This window comes from Mustela putorius, unplaced genomic scaffold (genome assembly GCF_011764305.1).
Source record: "Mustela putorius furo isolate JIRA1106 unplaced genomic scaffold, ASM1176430v1.1 tig00000163_pilon_pilon_pilon, whole genome shotgun sequence".
NCBI lineage: Eukaryota > Metazoa > Chordata > Mammalia > Carnivora > Mustelidae > Mustela > Mustela putorius.
This window is the reverse complement of record NW_025421299.1, coordinates 518,988-546,310: the sequence shown is the minus strand read 5'-3', so window position 1 is coordinate 546,310 and position 27,323 is coordinate 518,988. Positions and strand designations below refer to the sequence as shown.

The following is a 27,323-nucleotide window of genomic DNA, read 5'->3' as shown; positions in this document are numbered from 1 at the left end:
ACTTGGATCATATACCTAAGGTGTTGTCTGTGGGGTTCTCCACTGTATTAAGTATCTTGTGAGAAGATACTTTGGGAGGATGCAAATAATCTGCTTCTCATTATCCTTTTGGTCTCTAATTTTAGTATCCAAAGAAGATTCTTGTCTGTAAAAAGTATTACTGTAATGTCTGCCTGATACTGATTTTTCTATTTTTGCCATTTTTTCTATATTTGTTAAATGGAATTCTAAAAGGAGCTGTCCCTTTGCTCACATAGATTTATTTATTCAATTATTTTAAATAATTGAATAAATCAGAATGAATTCCTGTATATTTATTTTATTCTAGTGATTATAGTTCATTACTATCTGTCTTCCTCCTCCAATTGTCCTAGATTTAGCCATTGGGAGTTCCTTCACCTTGGCCTCTATGTCCTTGCAGCACACCCTCCACCACTTTTTAGCACATCTTTATACTCTATTTGCATATTTGAACATGGATGAGGAAATTATATAAACTCCAAAATGTTCTTTTTTTTAGATTGCTTTGGGTGTTTTGGGTGGGCTGGCTGTTTTATCATCTCTTCTGAAGACAGCAGGATGGAAGAGGCGCATTGGGAGTCCCATGATTGATTTACAGGTATGAGCTCAGCAGTTTTAAAAGTATATTTTCATCTTTGACTACTTTGTATCCTCTTTTTAAGATCTAGCTGGAGAACAAGTAAAAAATCGCCTTAAGTTTCCCTGGGGTATATAACTAGGAGAGGTGTATGCATACCTTGTTCCCCTCCCACGTTGCTGTGTGCCAGGCTACACTCCCACCAGCCACGCTGTTCTGGTCTCCACACATCCTCACCAACGCCTGGTATTTTTCCAGCCTTTCCATTTTTTGCCAATCTGCAGTATAAGTAGTATATCATTGTTGGTTTCATTTTCACTTCTTTGCTTTTCATATACTTTATTAATCATTCGGGTTTCCCCTTCTGTAAACTGCCTGTTTATAGCCCTTGCAAATTTTTCTATTAGGTTTCCAGTTTTCTCTTGTTTATTTAAAGGAGTTTTTTGTGTTTTCTAAATACAATGTTTTCTAAACCTTTTTGGTTTTTGATATTAAAATATCTCTTCCAAATATGACCCATCTGTTATCTTTATCTGTGTGTTACTTTGTTTGACAGAAACTCTAAATTTTGATATTGTCACATCTGATTAATTTTTCATATCCTTCTGGAATATGAAAATTTTTTAGGAAAACCTTCCCAATCTCAAGATCTCCTCCCAGTTTTATTCTAGTAACTATATAGTTTTACTTCCAATAGTCTTTTTTAAATTGATCTTTATTTTTATTTTTATCTAACGTTTATTGAATATATGCTATATGCAAAGTGCCTTTTAAAGTTTTATTTATGATTTGTTTAATCCTCACAATAGCTCTGTGAAATTAGATACTATTATTATCATTTCCGTTTTACACAGAATGAAATTATGGCAGAAGTAAAATAAACTCTCATTTAAAAAATTTTAATACTTTTTTTAAGATTTATTTATGTGAGAGAGAGAGAAAGAGTGCAGTGGGAGGGGCAGAGGATGAGAATCTTCAAGCAGACTCCCTCTGAGCATGGAGCCTGATGTAGGGCATGATCTCACGACCATGAGATCATGATTTGAACTAAAACCAAAACCAAGAGTTGGACAATTAACTTACTGAGCCATCCAGGCACCCCTCTACTCATTTAATTTTTACAACTCAGTAATAGGTGCTATTTATTTCCATTGTGCTGATGAAGAACTTGAGAAAGGTAACATAGTGACTTCCTTGTACTAGAATATCTTCCTGACACCAAAGTCAGTGTGCCAAGGAATCAGAGGAGTGGGGCTTGGTTTACTGTTCAAAATAGGAAGAAAGGCTTTCCAGAGAAGTGAACTTTAGGCTGCGTTGGGTTATCTGTGCATTGCACAAGTAGTCACTGAGGACCTATTTTCTTATTGCCAAGAATGCTACCAGGTGTTGGGGGATGTGATAGCAAAGACAGATCTGGTCTCTATTCTCAGAGCTCATGTGAGTTTGCCATAGAGAAGAAGGAAAGAATATTTGATGAAATAATAAACAGTGCCCATTTCATTCCACAAAATATTTGAAATGCAAGTTAATCATGGAGTAATTGGTTGGAAATGGCAGATGAGGCTAAAAAGTCCACTTTGGTCTAGCTTGTAAAGGACTTTGTGGATTTGGAATTTATTAGCGAAGAGTCAGTGTACATTTTTAGGAAAGGTAGTGACACAGTCCAATTTACATTTTAGAAAACTAACTCTGGTGGTAGTATGAAGGGCTGATTGGGGTGGAGGACTCCAAACTAGGAAAGAATTAGTAAGCAATGTAACTTTCTTAGGTGGTGAAAGATGAGAAGGGTTGGATAAGACAGGTGCTTTTGTGAATAGACTGAAAGGTACAAATCCAAAGGAATCCAGGAGGTGGCCACAGTTGGGCGTTATAACTGAGTGATCATGGATACATCAAACAAGTCTTCAAGCTTAAGAAACTGGGCAGAGAATATATTACAGAAAGTGACAGTATAAATAGATTGAGTCTCTAACAATTATAATTCTCTTCTTAAATTGCAGACAGTTATGAAATTCTTGGTGTACTATGCTGGTGATCTGGCCAATGTTTTCTTTATCATCACTGTGGGAACAGGTCTTTATTGGCTTATTTTCTTCAAAGTAAGTGAGTTCCTGAATTTAACTTAAATATTAATACCTGAATAACTGGTAAGCTGTCCATATAATGGATCTATTTTTATTTGGGGGTATTTCTGATGAGTATTGAGGCAAGTGCTAAACGACCATTTCTTGAATGTGATATTTATTGAATATCACCACCTTCCTTTTTTATGCTTCTTTGGTTTATAAATTATGTTTATTAAAAACCTTGTGTGGTCCTATTTGACAGTGTAATTTTTATCATAGGCACAGAAATCAATCTCTGTTCTGCTCCCAGTGCCCTCTCAAGAAGAACGTCTTGTTACTTATGTGGGATGTGCTTTTGCTCTGAAGGTAAGTTTCAAAGGACAGGTTCCTGAATTTAAAAGACCTGCTAATAAAGTTATAAGTCTTTAAAATTAAAATGCTTTCAAAGTCTTGGGTACAAAATTTAGTTTGATTTTTAAAGGAAGCATGAATTATTTTATTTTACCAAGGATGTCTACTTTTATTTATGATAGTTCATTCCGAAAATCAAGGTTAAGTGATTTTCCTAAGAAGCCATAGTAAGTATTTTTGGATTAATACAAGTTAGAGCTAATTTGATAAAGTGATAATTCATTTTATGACTCTCTTTTTTAAAGTCTGATAATGCATTCATAATGGGATAAAATACCTTTGGGCATGAATTTTATCTCTTTAGTGGACTGTAAAAGGTACCACCCTGAATAACATGATGAATTGGTCTTAGAATTTGTTTTCTCTTCCTCCATATTCCTTTTCTCCTCTTCCCATGGCATTCCCTCTCCCTATTTCATTGTTCTGTCAATGTATGTGAAGCTCCTTAACATGCCCCTGGTATATCCCATCCCATGGTCCTGTGATTATTCAGTGTCTGCTTTTCCCATTGATCTGTGAGCTCCTCGAAGAGCGGAGTCATCCTATCCTTATCCTTTTATCCTTTGATGAATAATGCATCTACTAGAAAGAACACCCTAGATTAAACGTACTTACTTCTGTTAAATGAAAAAGATGTGTTTCAACAACACATTTTTAAAAATTAAGTATCTCAATTCCAGGAATAGAAAAAAAAGATAGAGAAGGCATCTTAAAGCTTTAATTAGGACAGCAAATTATAGCTGAAAAGTACTTTTACTTATAAAGAAATCAGATGGACTAGAAAATAAAGTATGCTTTTGGAAACCTTGGGAAAGCGTTAATTAAGCATGGCCCTTGTATGAAGAAGAGGTTGGATTTTTACTTTTTTCATATCCCTATTTTAAAGAAAGACAGAAGAAGGGAAGACAAATTAATGTGTATGAAAATTTTGTGAATTTGGTGATTCCGTGTTATTTGATGAGCTTCTAGTGATCCCCTAATGATATTATAACTTTGTCATTTGTGAAAATTGTATATTCTTGTGATTACAGGATATTTGTTTCTTTAAAAAAAATCATTATTTTCATAAGAAATGCTTTGTTTGTCATTTGCAGGCTCTGCAATTTTTGCATAAGTTCATATCCCAGATTACCATAGATATATTCTTTATTGATTGGGAGCGACCTAAAGGAAAGGTTCTTAAAGCTGTTGAAGGTAACTGAAGTAACCATTGTACCACAATTCTTTGGCTACTTTTTCAGAACAAAGATGAAAACCTTTTACTTATTTTATCTCTCTGACCAGGTGAGGGTGGTGTTCGGAGTGCCATGGTTCCTGTGAGCATATGGAGAACATATTTTGTAGCAAATGAGTGGAATGAAATTCAGACTGTGAGAAAAATTAATCCACTCTTTCAAATACTTACTGTCCTCTTTTTTTTGGAGGTATAAACTTTTGTAATTGTGTGAAACTTCTGTGTACCTCATAAATACTAATTTTGTGTAATTCCAGCTACGTTTTCACATAAGTGGAAGAGTTTTCTAAAGAGTTTCAAAGAGTGCCTTTTAAAAATTGCGTTAAAATACACATAATATGAAATTTACCATCTTAACCATTTTTAAGTATGCAGTTCAATCCTGTTAGGTACATTCACATTATTGTCCACCAACTCCTAAATCTCTTTTCATCTTGCACAACTGAAACTCTGTACCCATTAAACAGCAACTTCCTATTCCCCCTTCCTGGCCCCTGGCAGTTACCACCATTCTACTCTGTCTCTTTCAGTTTGACTGTTTTCGGTAAGGAACAGCTTTTTTTCTTTTTTTTTTTTCTTTCTTTCTTCCTTATTATTATTATTATTTTTTAGATTTTATTTATTTATTTGACAGACAGAGAGTACAAGGAGGCAGAGAGGCAGGCAGAGAGAGCGGGGAGGCAGGCTTCCTGCTGAGCAGAGAGCCCGATTCGGGGCTCGATCCCAGGCCCTGAGACCATGACCTGGGCCCAAGGCAGAGGCTTTAACCCACTGAGCCACCCAGGTGCCCCAGGAACAGCTTTTAAACGACTGGTTTGTATCACAGTCCCTTGGGAAACTTTTATAAACTACTGTGCCTGGCCTTACCACTAGAGATTATGTTTGATTCAGTAGCTCTAAAGTAAGCCTAGTTACCTATGTTTTGGAAAAAACTTCCTCCCTCTCTAATTTACATTCTTTTTTTTTTTTTTTTTTTTAAGATTTTAGTTATTTATTTGACAGAGAGAGATCACAAGTGGGCAGAGAGGCAGGCAGAGAGAGAGGAAGGGAAGCAGGCTCCCTGCTGAGCAGAGAGCCCGATGCGGGACTCGATCCCAGGACCCTGAGATCATGACCTGAGCCGAAGGCAGCGGCTTAACCCACTGAGCCACCCAGGCACCCTCTAATTTACATTCTTATTAGAATTAGAATTCTGCATTAGAACAACTATTATTGGTGAAATTTTTCAACAAAGTATCACTGAACGCCTACCATGGACTATGTTCAGTGCTAAGAGCTGGAGCTGACATATGCACAGAGAATGGGTACACACTTATGATACCTTCACGGTTATCTCACAGATCTGACTGGGATTATTAAAGGAAGTCTTCTCTACTGAATATGAGACTGAACTATGAAAACCGTTTCTGTGGGTAATAACTTTTCCTAGGAATTCGCTGCTTATATAAAGTTAGATATGAATCGTTAACTCTTATGTCTGCCTTCTGTTTTCCTTCTTTTCTTCTTTCTCCCTCCTTTGCTTTGCTTTCCTTTTTTAAAGCCGATAGAAGAATATGCGTCTCTAAGGCATATGAACAATTTTTCAAAAAGTCATTGATAGTATTGTTTGTTAAGAGTGTTTTATAGAGCTTAAAAGGTATTACATGAAAAAGAATTTTTTTTGTTGTTAAGCACATTTGGGAAACATTGGATTCAATAAAATCATGTCAATTTCTTCACTGTAAAACTTTCCAGAGCCTTTATTCTGAGGGAGTGGAAGGCATGAACATGAGTATAATGTACAGACCACACTTACTTAACCATGGTTTCCTTTTATCAAAGAAGGTACCTTCCTTAAAACACATTTTGGAAAATACTTTTTTAAAGTATAAAAAAGTATCTTACATAGTGTCTGGTATATGTTAAAAGTGTGTGAAATGCTGGTTGTTCATTGGTAGTTTACTGAATAAAGTTTTATCCTTTTGACAAATTTTTGAGTTTTTTCAGTGTATATAATAATAAGGTTATATTTGGCCTTTAGTCTTATTGAAGAGAATTCCAAATGAGCTAATTTTTTTTCTTTGTAACTAAAAGTACTACATAATTATTTTTACCTAGATTTTCTAGTATTTATATAAACTTACATAAATATTTTAGTTTTTAAGGTAAGATATAGGGAGGAATGTCTCATTTTCAGAGTAGAGCTATTTTCTTTATTTATATCTATTTAAGTTTTGCCTTTTTACTCCAGGTTGTTGGATTCAAGAACTTAGCATTAATGGACTCATCCTCTAGTCTTTCTAGAAGCCCACCTAGCTACATAGCTCCTTACAGCCGCATTTTGAGATATGCAGTGTCTACTGTTCTTTGGCTCGTCATTGGAATTATACAGGTAACAACAGATTATACTTTTCAGCAACATTGCCTTTCTATATTTATAGCTGTTTACATACTAATTATCTTCAGCTGTTGATCACACCCTGGTTTCTACAGCAGAAAGAAGATAATGGCGAGAACAACAATAATAGCTAATAGCTAATTCTTACCTAGTGTTATAAGCCAGGCACTGTGTTAATCAATTGCATGGCACATACTAGCTTAATCTTTACAGTAGCCCTCGTAGATAGGCTTAGTTAGTATCCTCATTTTATAGATGAGGACACTGGAACACAGAAATGCAAAATAATTGGCTAAAGTCATGCAGTGAGAGATTGGCAGAACCAGAATTTGAACCCCGGCAGTCGGATGTCAGAGTTCATTCACTTTCTTATCCATAGTGAGTTCTGAAGGGTCTTTGAGAGCCTGCAGCTTTCTAGTCAGAGGATGGACTCCATAGCCTAGTTTATATAAACTATAGGGATTGCTAAGCTACACTTAATATTTTCTTTCTTTTTTTTTTTTTTAAACACAACTTACTGTCTACATTTATTTATATATCATTAAATTTCACTCAGATTGCTGGTACTCCTTGTGAAATATTTGTTGAGGAAATTGAAACTTAAAATAGATCTTCTCAGATTCAGGTCCTGTGAAGGACAGGGCAGGGGATTGTTTCCTTTTTTTTTTTTTTTAAGGTTTATTTGTTTGAGAGAGAGAGAGAGAGAGAGAGAGAGAGAGTGTGTGTGTATCTGTGTGTGTTTTTGCGTGCACAGGGCAAGGAGAGGGAGAGGGAGAGAGAGAACCCCAAGCAGGCTCCATACCCAGCATAGATCCCAATGCAGGGCCCTATATGGGGCTCAATCTCACAACCCTGAGAACATGACCTGAGCCAAAATGAAGTGTCAGACCCCTAACTGACTGAGCCACTGAGGCGCCCCACAAAGGATCTTTTCTATGTTTGCTTCCCTATCTTCTTAGATCTTAAAGAAAAGAGAGAGGAAATGGAAGGAAAGCATTAACTAAAGAACTTAACTCTAATATCTGTACTTCTTTCTCTTGCTACCAGACACTCTCATGAATGGAAAGAGCCTTTCTGTTTGATTAAAAATTCCTTGACCTTTTAAGTCAGCAAATGAACATGGGACCTCTGGAAAGATTGGGTTAAACTACCTCTAACCTGCAAACAAATTTCTGCCAAAAACAGCCCAAAAATTCCTACAGAATTGCTTCCAGTTGGCATTCTGTAACTTGAGAATTTTTAAAATTTATGTTTATTTTAAATTGGTAATATTTGTTTAAAATGGAAACTGCAGGGATAGATCCAGTGTGGGATAGTTTAGTAATCAGAAAAGAAAGCCAAACATTAGAATTTGAATTGAGATTAGGATCAGAAGAGTATGGGGTTTGATGTTTATCATCAGTATGATAGTGAGAAAATAATTCATTTTAAAGATATACCAGTATACATTTTTCTGAGTATATTGGATATAGAGAATTTAAAGGAATGCATCTGAAGCTTTTCATATTTGGTTGAGTACAACAAAAACAAACCCCAAGATAGCAGTGGCTGCAACTAAAATAATCGTTACCTCCCATGAGAAAGGAGAGTGGAAATGTGCAGTGCAGGGTGGCTACGTATTGCTGCCAGGACTCAGAAGCTCTGCCACTCAGGACGTCCATCTCTCATGTCCCCTTGTGGTCCATGAAGGCTGTTGGAGTTGAAGGAGGGAGTTGGGGAGAACGGTTCACCCTCTTGTCTTTGGGAGCTTTTTCGAAAGTGCCACGACAACGTGTCATCTCGTTGTCTAGAACTTCAGCACGTGGCATGATTCCCTGAATTGGGGTCTCTTAGCTGGGCAGCAGTGTGCCCACTCCAAGGAGGGGTCTGTCACCAAGGAGAAAGGGGAAAGGATTGTTGGGGCAGGAACTAGTCATCTCGGGCACCACCATCTCACCTCATTCTTTGTTTCTCACCCTGCTAGTATCCTGGTAGTATTTTGCATACATGTGTGCGGGTGTGCTCTCTCTTTCTCTCTCTCATAAGTAGATAAGTAAATAAGTAAATAAATAAATAAATAAAATCTTAAAACAAAGATTCTTGATTTTTCAATCAAAAAAATCTTCTTGATTCTCATAATATTAGTCTTTATTGTTTATTCCTGTTATTTGCCTAAACCCAGCTTCTTCAACTTTTAAGTGGTATCCTTTAGTTTTTAAATTTTGTTTAAGTTGCTGTTTTTCAGGGCCTTTAAAGGGATTTAAAATGAGACGTATACAGAGTGTTGGGGAAGTGTGTTCAGTAATCAACTGCTGTAGATTCATTTATTTACTCATTCACATATCTGAGTCCGTTTTGTGTTCTAAAATTTTATTTATTTATTTATTTATTTATTTATTTGACAGAGAGGTCACAAGTAGGCAGAGAGGCAGGCAGAGAGAGGGGGGGAAGCAGGTTCCCTGCTGAGCAGAGAGCCCAATGTGAGGCTCCATCCCAGGACCCTGGGATCACAACCTGAGCCGAAGGCAGAGGCTTAACCCACTAAGCCACCCAGGTGCCCCATTTTGTGTTCTAGGCACCGTGCTGAGCTCAAGGATATGGTTAACAAGAACAAGCTACAGATTGTGTCAAGTGCTGTAAAGGACATGTAGGGAGATGAGATACGGGGTAAATGGAGGTGAGGCAGATGGGAGTTAAGAATGGGGGACACCTTTCAACTGGGTGTTTAGGAAATATTATCTTTCTCTGAAATATATCTAATTAGGTCTAGGATGTAAACTTTTCTCTTTTGAGTTATAAAATAATTTCCTTTTCCGGTATTGTAAAAGCTAAGAACACTTGAGACCATTCCATTTGAATCTTTAATGTATTATCTGCAGTTGAAATAGAATTTTTGATGTATGCTTTTTATGTGCTACTCTGTCAGGGAAGATTAATTTGAAAGCAGCAAGTTTTCTAATGGCTTTGGAATTTAGGAGATGGGTAGGAGTACAGAACCAGATGTAAATCTGGCTATTAATACATTGGTTTATGCTAAGTTTTGTAAAGCCTCTCCCCCCCACCCCGTTTGTCCTGTTGTGTTTTAATGATACAGGAAAGTTTTTAAAATTCAAAATAGGCTCCCTCAATAAATCTTAACACAATTCCAAAACCTTATTTCTTTGACAGAGGAATCAGAGATAATAAATAGGATTTTATCCCACAGGGACCATTTTGAGGCTACCGTGTTCCTCCGTGGACTTTCTTTTTTCTTAAGATACTACACTGTGGCTATAAAAGAAAATTAAATTTTAAAAGCTAATAAGCATGAACTTGGCTTTATGTTTCAGATCATTTTCTTTGTTGTCTTTTATGAGAGATTCATAGAAGATAAAATTCGACAGTTTGTGGATTTATGTTGTATGAGCAATGTAAGTACTTTCTGACTTTATCTTGCAACTGTTATTTTTCCCTTTTTAAAGGTCATCAGTACATTAAGAGAGGCTTTAAAAGTGATTTGGTATGATTGAATTTTTTAGTCCAATTTCCCACTGATTGTTAATTCCAGAGATAGTTATAATGAGCTACAAGTTAATGTTTACTGCTTTAGTTTCTTCTTCATTTGTAATTTCTTAATTATGAATTCTTTATCCAACAAATAAATTCACTCAGCAGAGTCCCTGAAAAATAATTTTCATACATCAATCCTATTTCTTCCTTTCTTAGAAAATATCTTCCATCTCTTTTCTGTCTACTTTTTAAAAATAATATTATCCTTTCTCCTTTATTGTCCTATTTATATATTTTCCAGGAATTCAACCCTCTTTATTTTCAGAGAAAGAAAGCAGTTTTAAGAAAAACTTAATTTTCATTGTTTTCTATGTGAGTTACTAATTATTCTTTTTTTCTCTTTTTATAGATCTCAGTGTTTCTGTTATCCCACAGATGCTTTGGATATTACATTCATGGTAGATCAGTGCATGGGCATGCAGATACTAATATGGAAGAAATGAATATGAACCTTAAAAGAGAAGCGGTATGAATATATTTAACATCTTCTAGTTTTCAACTGAGAAGAGATTGACAGGGAGCTTTATAATGAGCTATCAGGTTGACATAATCAGCACACTGGCTCAGTCTTACTACAAGGGGAAATTGGGAAAACCAACATTAATCACGTCCAGTTATGATGCAGTAGGAAGTACATAACATTACTTATGGAATATTCTTGTCTGAGAAAATGGAACCTGAATGTAATCAAGCCTCTAGATCTAACCACCAACTTACAGGAAGTAGAGGAGATAGAGGGATCAATGAAATAATGCCATAGGAAGCAATCAGTCATCCCCAGAATGCAGAATGTCTCGCAGGACAGATGACCCAGTGTCTTCAGCAAATCCAAGGCACAAAAAGAGGAGGGGTGAGTGGTGGTGGTGGAGGAGGAACTGTCAGATGGTGAGAGAGATTTAGAAACAAAACAATCAAGTACAGTGTGTAGACTTTGGATCCTGATTCAAACCAAAAATTTTTTAAAATCCTTGGGAATAATATGGAAGGTTTAAGAGCTAAATATTATATTAAGGAATGATTAATTTTGTGTGAATTAATAATGTGTGAAAATGGCATGGTGGTTTTGTTTTGTTTTGTAAGACCTTATTTGTTAGAGATACAGATTCACAGATTTGGCATTGGGTGATGGATGGTTTACTGTTCTCTGTACTGTGTACATTAGAAAACACCCATAATAAAGTTTAAAAAGAAAAATAAACACTTGAGAGGAAAAATCAAGAGAATTTATGACTAAAGGACCATACCTGTGACTTGTAAGAATTTAATATATGATAATAGCATTTCAGAGAAAAACGATTTATTTAATGTATGAACAGGTTGGTTAACTGTTAGAAATTATACCTGGTTTGAAAGGTTAAATGTAAAAAAAGAATATTTGAGATTGGGAGATGAATTTTTAAGCATAAAGAATAGAAAGCATCATAAAGGGAATATTAATTTATTTTACTTTATTAATGGAGAACATTTACATAGCCAACAATCATATAAATAAAAGAGAATTTGACTAAAATTCCCATAATAAATATGATAAAGATATTGATAACAATATTGAAAGTCATATAAATCATTAAGCAGACACTTAAAACCTCAGTGGAAAAAAGACAATTATTAAGTACATAAATAAGAAATGGAAGAGACTAATAAACCCCTTAAAATGTATAACTCATAATAAATATATATAAAAATAATATTTTTGCCCTCTTCAAATTAGCCAAGATTTTTTTTTAAAAAGCTAATACTTAATAGTTCCAAGGACATGGTGAAATGGGCACCCATAAAACTACTGGTCTCAGGATAATTTTTACAAATCTTCTGGAAAGCATTTAGAAATATATATACCAAGAGCTCTTAAAGAATTCATTTTCTTGGACTCACTATTCTGTGAATCTAACTCAAGGAAATAATTAGCAATATGAATAGCTAATTAGGCTCAGGATCTTCATCACAGGGGTTATTTATAAGGGCAAAAAGAGTATTAAAGCAGTGGGTTTTCATACACTGAAATTCTTAAGTAGACATAAAAATCGTATTTTATAGAATACTTAATGACATAGAGAGTTGCTCTGATATAATGTTAGGTGAAAAAGAGGGTGCGTGGGTGGCTCAGGTCATGAACCTGGAGTCCCAGGATCGAGTCCTGCATCGGGCTCCCTGCTCAGCGGGGAGTCTGCTTCTCCCTCTGACCCCCTACCGTCTCAGCTTTCTCTCTCACTCTCTTTCTCTCTCTCAAGTAAATAAATAAAATCTTCAAAAAATAAAAAAAGAAATTAGTGTGATTCCAGTTTTATGCCATTTATATCTATATGCCTGGACGAAGGACTGGAAATAAAATACCTTAAAATATTTGTATCTCTGGGTGTTGAAATTCATAGGTGATTTTTCTTTTCTTTCTTTTTTGTACCTCTCCATATTTTATAAATTCTCTGCAATAACATGTGCTTTTTTAATCAGGAAAAAAGAAAGATTTTATTATTTTTTTAATAGAGAAATTCAATACATGTAGACTTCAGTCTGTAGAAAACCAAGTGTTATATTGTGTTCGCAGATTAAATTTGGACAAAGAGATTATTAAGCTCTGGAGTAGGCAAATAAAGCAAGAGAAGGGAGACAGGACTGGAGCTGACCCTGAAGCATAGATCGGAAGTAGGTAGGGGGTGGGGTAAGACAAAATTTTACATGTTTGTGGTTGTCAGGATTCAAGTTGTGTCAGGGAAACCTGAACTGGAGATCTGGTCCATGACCATGACATTAACTGTTTGGTCATGTATCACATTACCTTTTTTTGCATTTAATTAAGGAAGTGTTCTTTAGGTTTTTAGAAAACAAAAAAGACTATAATTATAAAAATAGTTAATCTAAGACTAGACTTTTTGGCATGCATTAAAGAGCAATAGAGTTAATCATAAAGAAAGCTATGAATATCAATATACAATGAATTTAGTATGGGTTCTTTTTTTAAAGTAGGGTAAAAGAAGATGATATAGAGACCCGAACAGCATAGGACAACACAGAAATGAGTAAAACCCAGAGAAGAGTGAGAACGTTGGATAATGTCAGAAGCTCTGTCTCAAATATAGTTTCAGTATCTTGTGATACTAACTAAAAGAAAAATGTTGTATTTTCTTTTTGAAATAGGCAAAACTTCCATGATCTTTATTTTAATTTTTTTAACTTTTCAGGAAAATTTGTGTAGCCAGAGAGGTTTGGTACCCAACACAGATGGTCAGACTTTTCAGATTGCAATTTCTAGCCAGATGAGACAACACTATGACAGAATTCATGAGACACTCACAAGGGTTTGTATAAAGTACAATTCGGGTCTATTTTGCCAGTATTGCATGTTACTTAAAAACCAAGAATGTAAGACATGTTGCATTTATTCTTATCTCTTTTCCACATTAGAAAAATGGCCCAGCCAGACTATTGAGTTCATCAGCAAGTACTTTTGAGCAGAGTATAAAAGCATATCATACTATGAATAAATTTCTTGGCTCTTTCATCGATCATGTATGTATGTCAGTGTTTATATTTCAACTAGAAGCAAAATACAATTTTTAAAAAGTTAACCAGTAATTCCAGTTATTTCTTTAGTTAACTAAGTCAGTGGACTTAGAGACCTTCTTTTTTTACCTAGCAAAATTAATACTGTGGCTTAAGAATAGAGTGAGGTTATATAAAAATAAAGTAACATTTTTATGTATCTGTTAGCAAAATGATGATTCCCCTAAAGTATGTCTGCTGGAATTTTGTTAGCTAATTACTAAAATATTATTATATTTATTAAATACAGAAATATGCTATGCTATGGTTATACTCCTGAAAAGCTTGTTATAAATTAATTTTAAGTATATTTAGCCCTTGACCTTTAAAACTTAAAACATTTCTTGGGACGCCTGGTGGCTCAGTCGGTTAAGTGTCTGCTTTTGGCTTGGGTCATGATCCTTGCTCGGCAGGGAATCCGCTGCTCCCTCTGCCTGCCAGTCCCCTTGCTTGTGCGTGTGCTCACTTGCTCTCCAATAAAGAAAATTTTTTAACATTTCCAAAGAAAATTTTGTTGTAAAGCCCACTGTAGTAAAATCAGGCTTTTTTTTTTTTTTTAAAAAGATTTTATTTATTTATTTGTCAGAGAGATCAGAGTGAACGAGCAGGGGAAGTGGGCAGGCAGACGGAGAAGCAGGCTCCCCACTGAGCAGGGAGCCCAATGCAGGCTTGATATCAGGACATCATGACCTAAGCCAAAGGCAGATGCTTAACTGAATGAGCCACCCAGGCACCCCCCCGCAAAATCCGTCTTTTTTAAAGAAAAGATTTTCTTCATGTGTTATTCACTTTTCATTTTCTCCCTTTCTGATTTTACATTAAATGGGAAACATTTCACTGCTATTTTTGAAATGACTCTTGTCTTTTTATATTAGGTTCATAAGGAAATGGACTACTTTATAAAAGATAAATTGCTTCTTGAAAGAATTCTTGGAATGGAATTCATGGAACCAATGGAAAAAAGCATCTTTTACAATGGTATCCTTCAAATGCCTTTGCTGCATTTGATTCCTATTTTCAAACTTTGAAAAAAAAAAAGTACTTATGGTTATTTTCTTTTAATTTTCTATAAAAACAAAGGAAACTTAAGGAACTGGTTAACTTCTTGGTATTATAGTAGTTTTCTGTGTTTCATTTTATTATGTCATATAGCAGGAAACAAAAATATAAAAGATAATTATTCCACAAGAGAATAAAAAAACTGAATTTTAAAATTAGTCGTAGACATGGAAGAGATAGTAAAACACAAAATTCAGATTTTTAAAAAATTTGAATATAATTGACAGATGATGTTACATTAGTTTCAAGTATATAACATAGTGATTCAACAAGTCTGTATCTCCTCTGCTCACCGTAAGTGATCACCATCTGATCATGAAGTGCTTTTGCAATACCACTGACTACATTCCGTATGCTGTACCTTTTATTCCTGTGACTTATTCATTCCATAACTGGAAGCCTGTATCTCACACTCTTCTTTACCCATTTGTTCTTCCCTCTATCTCCCCACCCTACCAACCATCAGTTTTCTGTATTTATAGGTCTGATTCTGCTTTTGGTTTGTCTACTTATTCATCTTTTTTTTTAATTCCACATGTAAGTGAAATCATATGGTATTTGTCTTTTTCGGACTTACTTCACTTAGCATAATACCCTCAAGATCCATCCATGTTATTGCAGATGGCAAGATATCACCCTTTTTATGGCTGAATAATATTCCACTGTGTGTATGTGAATATATATGTATTACTCTTCTTTATCCATTTATTTATGAATGGATACTTGGGCTGCTTTGATATCTTGGCTACTGTAAATAATGCTGCAGTAAATGTAGGGGAACATGTATCTTTTTGAATTTAAGTATTTCTGTTTTCTTTGGGCAAATGCCCAATAGTAGAATTAATTGCATCATATGGTATTTCTATTTTTAATTTTTTGAGGAACCTCCATATGGTTCCACAGTAGCGGTACCAATTTATATTCCCACCAACAATGCACAGGGTTCCCTTTACTCCACATCCTCATAAACATTTGTTAGTGCTTGTCTTTTTTATTTTAGCCATTCAGACAGGTGTAAGGTTTTCACTGTGGTTTTGATTTGCAGTTTCCTGATGATTAGTGATAAGCATCTTTTCATGTGTCTATTGGCCATCATTATATGCCTTTTTTGGGAAAATGTCTCTCAGTTCCTCTGCCCATTTGTATTTTGGTGTTGAGTTGTGTGAGTTCTTTATATATTTTGGAAATTAACCCCTTTTTAGTTATGTCATTTGCAAATACCTTCTCCCATTCAGTAGATTGCCTTTTGATTTTGTCGATGGTTTCCTTCACTGTGTAAAGCTTTTTATTTTGATGTAGTCCCAATAATTTGTTTTCGTTTTTGTTTCCCTTGCCTCAAGAGACATACCTAGGAAAAAATGTTGTTATGATCAATATCAAAGAAATTACTATTTATGTCTAGGAGTTTTATGATTTCAGGTCTCAGATTTAGGTCTTTTTTTTTTTTTTTTAAATTCTTTTTTTTTTTTTTTAAAGATTTTATTTATTTGTCAGAGAGAGAGCGAGCGAGAGCGAGCACAGGCAGACAGAGTGGAAGGCAGAGTCAGAGGGAGAAGCAGGCTCCCTGCGGAGCAAGGAGCCCAATGTGGGACTCGATCCCAGGATGCTGGGATCATGACCTGAGCCGAAGGCAGCTGCTTAACTAACTGAGCCACCCAGGCGTCCCCAGATTTAGGTCTTTGATACATTTTGAATTTATTTTTGTGTTTGGTGTTAGAAAGGGGTCCAGTTCCCTTCTTTGAGTGTAGCTGTCCAGTTTTCCCAGCACTATTTATTAGATTGTCTTTTCCTTATTGTATATTCTTGCCTTCTTTGTCATAAATTAATTGACCATGTAAGTGTAGGTTTATTTCTATATTCTCTATTCTGTTCTGTTGATCTATGTGTCTGTTTTTGTACCATGTTGTTTTGGTTAAAACAATTTTATAACATATCTTAAAATCTGGAATTGTGATACCTCCAGCTTTGTTAAATCTTTCTCAAGATTTATTTGGCTATTTGTGCTGCCATACAAATTTTAGTATTATTTCTTCCAGTTCTGTGAAAAATGCTGTTAGTATTTTGATAGGGATTACATCAAATCTGTAGATTACTCTGGGGAGTAAGAATTAACATTTTAATGTTAATTCTCCCAGTTCGTGAGCTTGAAATATCTTGCCATTTGTGTGTGGCATCTTCAGTTTGTTTCATCAGTGTTTTATAGTTTTCAAAGTACAGATCTTTAACTTCCTTGGTTATTTATTCCTAGGTATTTTATTATTTGGGGTATAATTGTAAATGAAAGTGTTACCCTAATTTCTCTTTCTGCTACTTCATTATTAGTGTATAGAAATGCTACTAATATTTGGGTATTAAGTTTGTATCTTAAACTTTACTGAATTCATTATTACTTCTGGTAGTTTTTTGGTAGCATCTTTAGGGTTTTCTAAGTATGGTATCATGCCATCTGCAAATAGTGACCATTTACCTTCTTCCTTATCAATTTAGATGCCTTTTGTTTCTTTCTCTTGTCCAGTTGCTGCGGCTAGAACGTCTAGTACTATGTTAAATAAAAGGGGCAAGAGTGAAAATAAAATTCAGATTTTATGGGAATGTGCAGTCAGTGGAAAACCAATAAAACACTTAAGGAAGAATAACATTTGTGATTAATCTTTAACATTTAGTTTTTCATTTTATCCAAGTTCTTAAAAAATCATAGATATCTAAGACAGGAATCGTGCCTAAATCTGGTTTCTTATCATTAAAAAGGTAGTATATATGTCACTTTTAATGTGATTAATAATCTCTTATATGGGTTGGTAAGAATGGAAATGGTGTAACCTTTGTCCTGGCCTACATATCACCTGTTCTTGCATCATTGGGTATCATGTGTTGTGCCAATCCTGGGATACACGGCATAGACCAGGGGTCATCTTGAATGGAGGAGTGGGGTGATGCTAGGGAGGAAGTGTGTGTAGGCACAGGTTAGGTACAGAATAGTGAGTGAAAAATCTAACCAGACGTAGAGTCAAGCAAGAAGAGGCCACATGGAGAAGTTTGAACTGCATCCTAAAGAAAGTTGCTATTGTCAAGCAGGAGGTCAAAGAAAGAGAGGCAAAGACATTTGTACAGAACATCAGTTTTTTCTAGATATGTCTCTTTAAGGCAAGGGAAATAAACACAAAATATGAAACTAACCTTAGAGGACTATTTAAGACACAATTACAGCTCACTATGCACTTTTCAGTCCTTGCACATTTTGTTCTTTGTTTTTGTTTTTTAACTTTATCTTAGAGAATCTTTGTAAGATTCCTCAGCCTTTTGTTATATAAACAAATAAGGGGTATTCATTACCTGGTCTTTGAAAGATATTGACTATATACTTAGATTACTAGCAGTTACCAACCCTTGGTACAAATGTTAGAATTACTTTTTATGAGCAGAGTTCCTTGACTGACTTTTGAGATTAGCAAATTTTAATCCCCCTTTATTTTTTTTGAAAACCATGAAGTATTATAAATAGTAATTTCTGTTATGCTATTTTTAAATATCCAGATTTTATCACTGGAAGTTTATCAGAAGTTTGTTCTATTTTAAAGTTTCTAATTCATATCTTATAAAATGCTTTTTTCAAAAAACAGATGAAGGGTATTCTTTCAGCAGTGTTCTATATTATGGAAATGAAGCCACTCTTCTTATTTTTGATCTGCTGTTCTTCTGTGTTGTGGATTTGGCTTGCCAAAATTTTGTTCTAGCAGCCTTTCTTACATACCTACAACAAGAGGTAAGTTTAAAAATTTTTACTGGAGGGACGCCTGGGTGGCACAGTCGATTAAGCCACTACCTTCGGCTCAAGTCATGATCCCAGGGTCCTAGGATCACATCCCACATCAGGCTCCTTGCTCAGTGGGGAGCCTGCTTCTCCCTCTGCCTGCCACTTTGTCTGCTTGTGCTCTCTCTCTCTCTGACAAATAAGTCAACAAATAAATAAAATCTAAAATAAATAAATAAGTAAATATTTAAAAAAATAAAAATTTTACTGGATTTCCTTAAAAACAAATACTTTGGAAGTAGCTATTTTATAGCAGAGAATAACAGTGTCTGCTTTTCACTAGGAATTTGTTAAGATTTAGAATATAGTTATCCCAACCAAAATAAGAAGAAAGATTTCAACCAATTACACTCTACTTCATTGTCATTGACATACTGGGGTATTGTGGAGGGCACAAGTTATTTGAGCAAATGTGAAAGGAATCCAGTAGGAAGATAATGAAATTGATCTCCCAGATGCCAGAAGTAGAACCTGAAACCAATTTTACCATATATGTTAACTAACTAAAATAAGTTGAAATGTTTTTAAAAAGTAGCAGTAATATGAGTTCCCTTCACCCTCTGTGCTAGATATTAAGGTAACAGAAAGGCAGGCTCCAGAGAGCTCAGGACTTAGCCACAGAGAAGCCCCGTTACTGGAACTGTCAACAGATTTTCTATCTGTGTGGATAAAAAAACAACTGCTCGTTGGGAATGGAGCCTGAAGTGGAGATTTTTTAAAAAATGACAAATCTGTTCTGGAAATGTTGTTACTAATATCACTCAGGTATTCCCCCATGTTGAGGAAGTATATGAGTTAGTAATATATAATATATTAGTCTTTGACAGAGATCTAAAATTACAAACAAATTCTATCCCTAACAGTTCTTTTGATATTTCCATAGCTTTTAGGGCTAGAGGTAAGTTGCCTTGCAAAATATTTGATGGTGTATCCCTGTGAACATGAGCAGGTTGTATTAGTAACTCATCAAGATATATTCTAAAGAGGACTATGTACTTCTTTGATATTGTGATCTTTGTGTTATTGTGATCTTTGATATGTAATCTTTAATACTAGGAAAGATGATAAATACTCTTGAAACAATTTTGTGTATCACCATGGAATACAGATGCCTAATAAATGAAAGTAAATAGTTGAGAGAATTAGCTAGTTTAATTTAGATCTTTAAATTGATGTGCATATTTAATTTTCTTTCTATATGTTTCATTCTGAATTGTTTTAATTTTCCAGATTTTTAGATTTATACGGAATACAGTAGGACAGAAGAATTTGGCATCCAAAACATTGGTGGATCAAAGATTTTTGATTTAATTTTTTGAATAGATAACCTAAAGACAATATAGTTGTGTCAAAAACAGTCATAATGATCAGGTTAGTTTGCTGTAGTTTTTAAAACTTTTCATACAGATTTTTCTATTTTTATTTGTTTTCTGATCTAAAGAAAGATTTATTTTTGTAACTTGTGGATACATAACTTCTTTGTGAATATATAATGTGATATCATGAAAAATGTTGTTTTTTCATTTGTGGTGGTATTTAATTCACCATCTCATAAATTAGATACACTGACAATGAGGCAAAAGAAATCTAAGTGTTGCTGTCAGCAGAACACTTTTTAATGATACAATAGTCTCCATTGTTGGTCTCTCTAGATAATTTTATAAACTGGGATTTGCTTACATTTTCTCACATTGACAAAATTATTTAATTACAAGTTCAAACCTAGTTTTCAGTTTAGTATTTTCTAATTTTTACATATGTTATGGTAAATAAATGTTGAAAAATGTCTTCAGGTACTTAGAAATTCGAAATTATATATTGTTGACTCAATTTGCTTTATTTTAATTGTTTACCCTGTTTGGCAATTGACTAATTCACTATTGGATTAATAGGTATCTCATGAAATGGTCTATATTCATTCCTTTGTATACCTGTACTGTTAGGTCCATATGTCCTTCCCATCAGACATGTGTATACCTTAAATATCACTTACATTTTAAAAAAAAGTCACAGTGTATGACATTTTCCCCAATATAGTTTTTCATACATTTTAAATTACTTAACATTTTAAGAGCACTCCCCAAATTTTGCTTTTTAGTTATGTTTAAAGATTATAAATAATAAACTATAAATTTATCATGTTATAATGACAGGGCGACTTATTGAAAACAAACTTAGGCCTCATAAATCATTAGGCTTGTATTTTTTTTTTAAATAAGAAAAAAATATATTAGGTTCCAGAATGTAAATTCTGAGCCATGTAGTTAATAATTTTCCATGATATGATTTTCATTGTATACCATGTACTTGAAAGACATCTTATATTTCAAGTATAATAATCTTTAATTAACACCCAAACCATCATTTCTTACTGCCTTTTCTGTTAATGCAATGTAAATACTTAAATGTAATGTTATGTAAATATTGTTTTTGTTTTTGAATTGAAAATATGGAGTAAAACATTTGATGTCTCTGTCTCCTGTTTTATTAATGTGTATTTCATAAACTAACATTTAGGAATGAACAACACCATTGCAGTCCATGTCCCCAGCCTTTGCCAGAGTTGAATCTTTTACATTTCTTTGAAATGTAAGGATGACCGAGGAGAAAGAAGTAGGGCTAAGAAGTCAATATTTCAAACTACAGTTTCTGAAGGATCAAATTACAGGATTGCCTTTATAAAAGCTGCAAAAAGAAATAAATGTAATACTATGGATTTTTAAAACCACTTGCTCAGAAGCGTGTGAAATAAATTCAACTCTCATCCCACACATGAGAAGTCAATATTAGTGTGAATGTTTGAAAACAGCAATTTCAAAAATTAGGATCAGTTGGCTCACCTAATAAATGCACAGAGAGAAAAGGCATTTTAAAAACCATCCTACACTAGTTTTATATAATATTCTTTTTTATTTTGGTTAGATACATAAAAATGTTCAGATTTTCATATACTGTGGATTCCTTTGTTCACATTGCTACAATTTAAATTCTGTAATCGGGTGCCTAATTTTCCGTTAGATCCATAATCTTTTGTAGCACCAATTTACTGTACTTTGCATCTTATACCTCCAGTTTTACTGACTACCTAGAAACATTTGGTAAGTCTCCTCATCATTTCGTAATGAAGCAAACTCTAGGTTCACCTAGAGTTTGAACATCTAGGTCTGAACATCATTATAAGCTGGTGTATCCCCCATAGAAATGCATAGGCAATCACCTCCAAAAAAAAAAAAGAAAGAAAAGAAAAGAAATGCATGGGCCCCTAACATAATTCTGCAGATCAGTCTCTGTGTTATGAGATGTTTATATTTGCCTATTTCTTGCACACTGCTGTCCTAACAGCCCCTTCAGAGAAAGCTCTGCTGGTTCCCAGACTGAGAAGCATTCACAGTGACCACTAACTCAGTGCTTGCGGGCATGAAATACGAAATATGGATCCTTTTTGTTGTCTACAAATACTGACAAAAGCTGAGGGGAAATAAATGTAAGTCAAGGAGCCATGTGTCTTAATGGAAAATGTTCCAGATTTAATAATGAGAGCCCTGAATTCAAGTTAGAATTTTGCCCCTTTCACTTATTAGCTTTGGGACCTTAAAACAAGTCATTTGACATCTTTGAGCTTTTGTCTGCATCTCTACAATGGAAATAATACCCTCTGTTTACTACTTACTGTAAGGGTTAATTCATGAAGATAAACTTACAGCAGTGAGTGAACTATGAACATTAGAATTTTTATAATTTTTAGTTTAAAACATCTTCCTCCGGGGCACCTGGGTGGCTCAGTAGGTTAAAGCCTCTACCTTCGGCTCAGGTCATGATCTCAGGGTTCTGGGATTGAGTCCCGTGTCGGGCTCTGCTCAGCGGGGAGCCTGCTTCCTCCTCTCTCTCCGCCTGCCTCTCTGTCTACTTGTGATCTCTCTCTGTCAAATAAATAAATAAAATCTTTAAAAAAAATTCTGCCTTCAAATATATTTTCAGTCTTGCTAACGAAATAATTTCATACTATTTGACCCAGGTTACTGATCTCAATAACTGACCAACAGAAATTCCAAGACTTACTTCCACTTCAGCCCCGCAGCCTTACCAGGAAGGGGCCCTCCCTGGTAGATGTCACAGCTGTCGGTGACCTGAGGAAAGGCGCTGTCATCACACCATGTTATAGACATGGTTTGTGACACAGATTAGAAAAAAGGGAGAGAGTGGAATATTGTCTTTGGAAGGGAGAGTTTCATTTACTCATGCCTTTATTCATTCAAACGATATTTCTACCTCTTCCCACTAGACAGCCCCTCAGAAGGGTCTTAGAATTGGTACAGAAAACAGGTGTATTAACCAGTGATTCCAGTGATCTGAAAAGTGCTACAGCCACCAAGGTGTGATGGGGAAGCTCTGAACTGTGCATCTGTGATCATTAGGACTTCTACCTGAGAAAAATGGTATTTGATCTAAAGGAGACAAGGGGCACCAGGCGCCAGGGGCACCTGATGGCTCAGTCAGTGAAGCATTGGCCTTCCGGTCAGGTCATGATCCTCAGGATCATGGATCCGGCTCCCTGATCGGCGGGGAACCTGCTTCTCCCTCTCCTTCTGCCACTCCCTCTGCTTGTGCTGTCTCATTCTCTCTCTGTGTCAAATAAATAAAGTCTTTAAAGAAAGAAAGAAGCAAGAACAGTCTGTACTCTGAGATGAAGCACATAGCAGTTGGGCACTACAGGTATACATATGTTCTTTATATTAAAATTTGCTGTATGTTATGATGTTTTGACACCTTAAAATTTTTTTCTGGCTAGGTAGACTCAAACATTTTTGCTGGGATTGAAATTTCAGTGAAGGGTCTCGCCAGGAGCATGCTTTTGACATGCAGACTTACCCATCCAGATCCGTATCTCCATCTGGCCCATACACCCAGTATCCTCTGCAATATCCCTCTGCCTTAATCACCACTGGACCAGGTACCAGGCAAACAAGGACCACCCCTTAGAGTCCATGGTAGCTTAGAGCCGCCTGGAATTATTCAGGCTAGGCAATCCTGTCTACCCTGGCCTGCCTTGCGTTCTTGCAGAAATGGAGAAACTGATAAAAGCTGTGACCTAAACTGTCCCCTTGTTCCTGTTTTGCCTCCTGACCAACACCGGTGCTTCCTTATGTGGCTCTGGGTGATGTGAGTACCCGCATGGCATGCCTCTTATTTTTAGGACCTGTGAGTATAAGCAAGTTCATTTTCCTGAGCCTCTCCTGTGTCTCCATCACATAAAAGACATTCGGGAGTTTTGGAGGGAGAGGAGTTTGGAAAGGAAAATAAGAGCTGCATCGTTAAAAATTTTTACATCAAGCCACAGTGTATAAAGACTTTAAGCAAGCGAAGTTTACCAGCTGACTACATTAACACCCCAAAGAGGGAATGAATGGACAGAGGAGGCAAGAAGGGATCTGCCACAGTCAAATCACTCTGGAATGATGGGTGGTCCATGGACTAGGAGACTGGTGCTTCCACCCTCCATTGCCTGGCTGCATGTTTTGGTTCCTTACAAAAAAAAAAAAAAAAAAAAAAAAAAAAAAAGCATTGCCTATAAGACAGGCACTAAAGGGTAGTGGTCAACAACACAAAATCCAGAGCCAGACTCAGAGTATTCAACTCCTGGCTCTTACTAGCTAAGTGATTCAGAGCAAGTTACTTATCTCTCTGTGACGAAACTCCCCCCCTCTGTAAAAGGGGGTAGTAGTACCCACCACTTAGAGTTTGGGGGAAGATTGAACGAGTTAATGAGCATACAGTGCTTCAAGGAATGCCGGGCACATAGCTAGTACTACACAAGTGTTACCGTAGTGGAAGTCACAGGAGTAAGTCCTATTAATATTTAATTCGGAAAGAAAGACCCAGATTTGTCTCTGGGGCCAGCTGGAAGGCAATGTCACATTGTTCGGAGTGCTAGAAGTAGCAGGGGACAAATTGCCCAACATAAAGCAGTCTGTAGGCTTAAAACAATAACTTGGCATCTATTATCAGTACAAAAAAGACCACGGCTGTGGGTCTGCCCAGGTCAAAAAAACGGCACTGGAGCGGAGTCTAGAAACGGATCTACAGTCCCTTGATCTGTGATATGCAGTGCAGTGAGGACAGCGTGGTTTTTCAATGGTCAACTGAATATCACAGCAAGAAAAAATAGAATCCTTATCCCTATGCCGCCCTTACCCAAAACCCAATTTCAGGTCGATGGTAGATATAAATGTGAAAGGCTACACGCTAAAGCCTCTAGAAGATAACACAAGAAAATAGATTTAGAACTTTGGTGTAAGTCAAGATTTCTGAAGACCCAAAAAACACTAACCTTAAAGGAAAACGTCGGTAAGTTGGACAAGAATGAAAAAGCAAACCTCAATAGGAAAAGTATTCAGAAACGCGTTCTCTGACAAAGCACTTCCATCCAGAATAAAGACCTCATCAAATCAGTAATGAAAAGTCAGACAAACCCAACAGAAAAATGGGCAAAAGACTGCAGTATGCATCTCTCAAAAGAGGATTTCCAAAGATTCACTATGCAGGCATGGAAAGTGTTCTTTCAGGTGACTGGCCATCTCGGTTGGATAAAGTCGCCACTAACAGCACCAGCGCTACATATCTGATCCCCAAACAGGCCAAAAGGGACATTCGTTCTTGTATTTAATAAAAATCAGTATTTAAAAAGTGCTCCATCTTACTCATCCTAAGAATACAAAGTAAAATCCATGAGGGAGTTCTCACCACAGAACCGCCAAAATGGCTACCATTAAGAAACCCAGCATGGCTGCTGAGGATATGGAGCAAACGAACTTTCCAGAGCTACGTTTATTACACTAAGTGGAGGCGATCAGTCTGTAACTTTCCACTGGATTTCTTTTTATCTTAAACCATGAAAACATCTCTGCTGTGTGTGTGAAGCGGAAGGGAGACAGCAGATGGCAGTAGAGCGCACCCTAAGCCTTCCCAGGTTTTCCTCCGGGAAGCGCCGCAGATGCCCAGCCCTGCAGAGTCCAGAGACTACCACTTCACTCCTCATTTCTATTGACCCAGTTGGGGGTTAGGGGATTCCGATAATATCGTGCACTACTCTCAGGTTTTCAGCTAAGGTTTAGGAACTGAATGCTAAAAACAGAAATACACTTTCATCTTTCTCCTAGAGAGAAAAATCCTTTATTAAAATCCTTTAAAATATCCTTTAAAAAAAATCCTTTTAAAATCCTTAAAAAAAATCAAACCATTATTCAGAGTATGTAATGCCTCCTTTACAAATCTCCCCAAATGGGGACTCTATGGGACATTTTCTTTACATTCCTGCCCTTCTCTTTTCATTTGTAAGGATTCCTGTAATTATGCTGGGCCCCCCAGATAATCCCCAACTCAAAATCCTTAACTTAATCTTCCAAGTTCTCCTTACCATGTAAGGTAATGTATTTACAAGTTCTGGGAATTAGGATGTAGACATCTTCAGGGGGCCCTTATTCTGTCTGTCACAAGCACTAAAAAGAAAATCTACAGGGTATAGGAACATAAAACCTGAAATAGTTTGAGTAGTCTGGAAAGGCCGGTGGAAAGGACAATTCAGCCAAGACATAAAAGATGAGCAGAAGTCAGCCAGGATGATGGGGTGGGAACGAGGGTGAAGATTTCTACACAGAAGGAACAACTTCTGCAAAGGTCCTGTGGTGGGAGCAACCTCATTTACAGAGGTCCTGGGAGCAGCTGTTTCACAGAACTGATTGTAAAGAAAGGATTTCTGAGAGTCAAAAGTACAATTTTAAAGCAAGAAAAAAAAAAAAAAAAAAAACCCAAGTGCTTGCTTGTATCTAATTCCTACTTTTGGCTTCCCCTTCGTAGCAACCAGAGCAAGATTTTGTTTTTAGTTTTAGGTAGCTAAATTTGGTTCCACACAATGAACCAATTCTCAATGAACATTTCTCATTTTCTGGAGTCTCTCTCAAAGTCATTGTCACGTAGAGTTTGAAAGCATTGTTACTTAGAAGGTGGAGGAGACAACAAGCTCAGAAGACAAGGCTAAAGCCAATGTCTTCATCTTATTTGGGCAAGGCCTGCTCCTTGCTGGGGACAGATCCTCATTCTGATCCTGTTTTCACATTAGCTGTTTCTTTTGCAGCTGCTCTTGTTGTCAGTTACTGAGGGGCAGAAGAGACGCAGCAGGGAAAAACAGCTGTTAGCTGAGCAGGGCATTAAAAAAAAAATTAGTTTACAAATCAGTCATAGAGCTCTTTTCCTCCTCCTGTCAGTCACTATTGAACTTTTTTTTCAAGCCTGCTCTGACCAGAAATAATTGTAGCCTATTGTCTGCATGGCACTTTGATTCCCAATATTTTAATAATTATTTGGGTGTCATTCCATAGTATTCTTTTTAGCTACCTCTGTCATAAGCCCAGCAATGCCAGTTGCCAGAGAGACTCATTAAATGGACATTTTCAATGATACCTTTGTAAGTTGCTAGACCACTTTCACTCTAACCCTTGGAAAGAAAAGGATCATGAACTTTAATGCTCCACAGTATTTATCTTGGACATTAACCAAACCAGAACCCCAAGCCCATTTTTCCCAGTCTGTCTGCTCTTAATTATTATAAATTTGGTAAGAGCCCTCTTTTAATGGCTTGTTTGATGTTTTGCATGATTAGATAAAGAGGCAGAGTGGAACTGTAGCTCAGAGCAACAGCTTTG

At 36.0% G+C, this 27,323-nt stretch overlaps 1 protein-coding gene across 2 annotated transcripts in view; it reads left to right on the top strand.

Moving 5' to 3' along the window:
• TMEM67 (transmembrane protein 67) overlaps positions 1–21,100 on the top strand; it is a 51,156-nt gene extending 30,056 nt beyond the window's left edge. Inside the window, exons 16-28 of one of the 2 annotated variants that reach the window (XM_004768576.3) lie at positions 521–619; positions 2,599–2,697; positions 2,944–3,030; positions 4,170–4,269; positions 4,360–4,499; positions 6,540–6,680; positions 9,995–10,075; positions 10,564–10,680; positions 13,394–13,510; positions 13,617–13,721; positions 14,630–14,732; positions 18,434–18,576; positions 19,855–21,100. In XM_004768576.3, coding sequence (XP_004768633.2) covers positions 521–619; positions 2,599–2,697; positions 2,944–3,030; positions 4,170–4,269; positions 4,360–4,499; positions 6,540–6,680; positions 9,995–10,075; positions 10,564–10,680; positions 13,394–13,510; positions 13,617–13,721; positions 14,630–14,732; positions 18,434–18,576; positions 19,855–19,935 — 1,413 coding nt within the window. In that variant the 3' untranslated portion in view covers positions 19,936–21,100. Of the gene's footprint in view, positions 1–520; positions 620–2,598; positions 2,698–2,943; positions 3,031–4,169; positions 4,270–4,359; positions 4,500–6,539; positions 6,681–9,994; positions 10,076–10,563; positions 10,681–13,393; positions 13,511–13,616; positions 13,726–14,629; positions 14,733–18,433; positions 18,577–19,854 lie in introns of those variants that run through there. The other variant, XR_006605515.1, reaches the window with a different exon arrangement.
• The last annotated feature ends 6,223 nt before the right edge of the window (positions 21,101–27,323 follow it).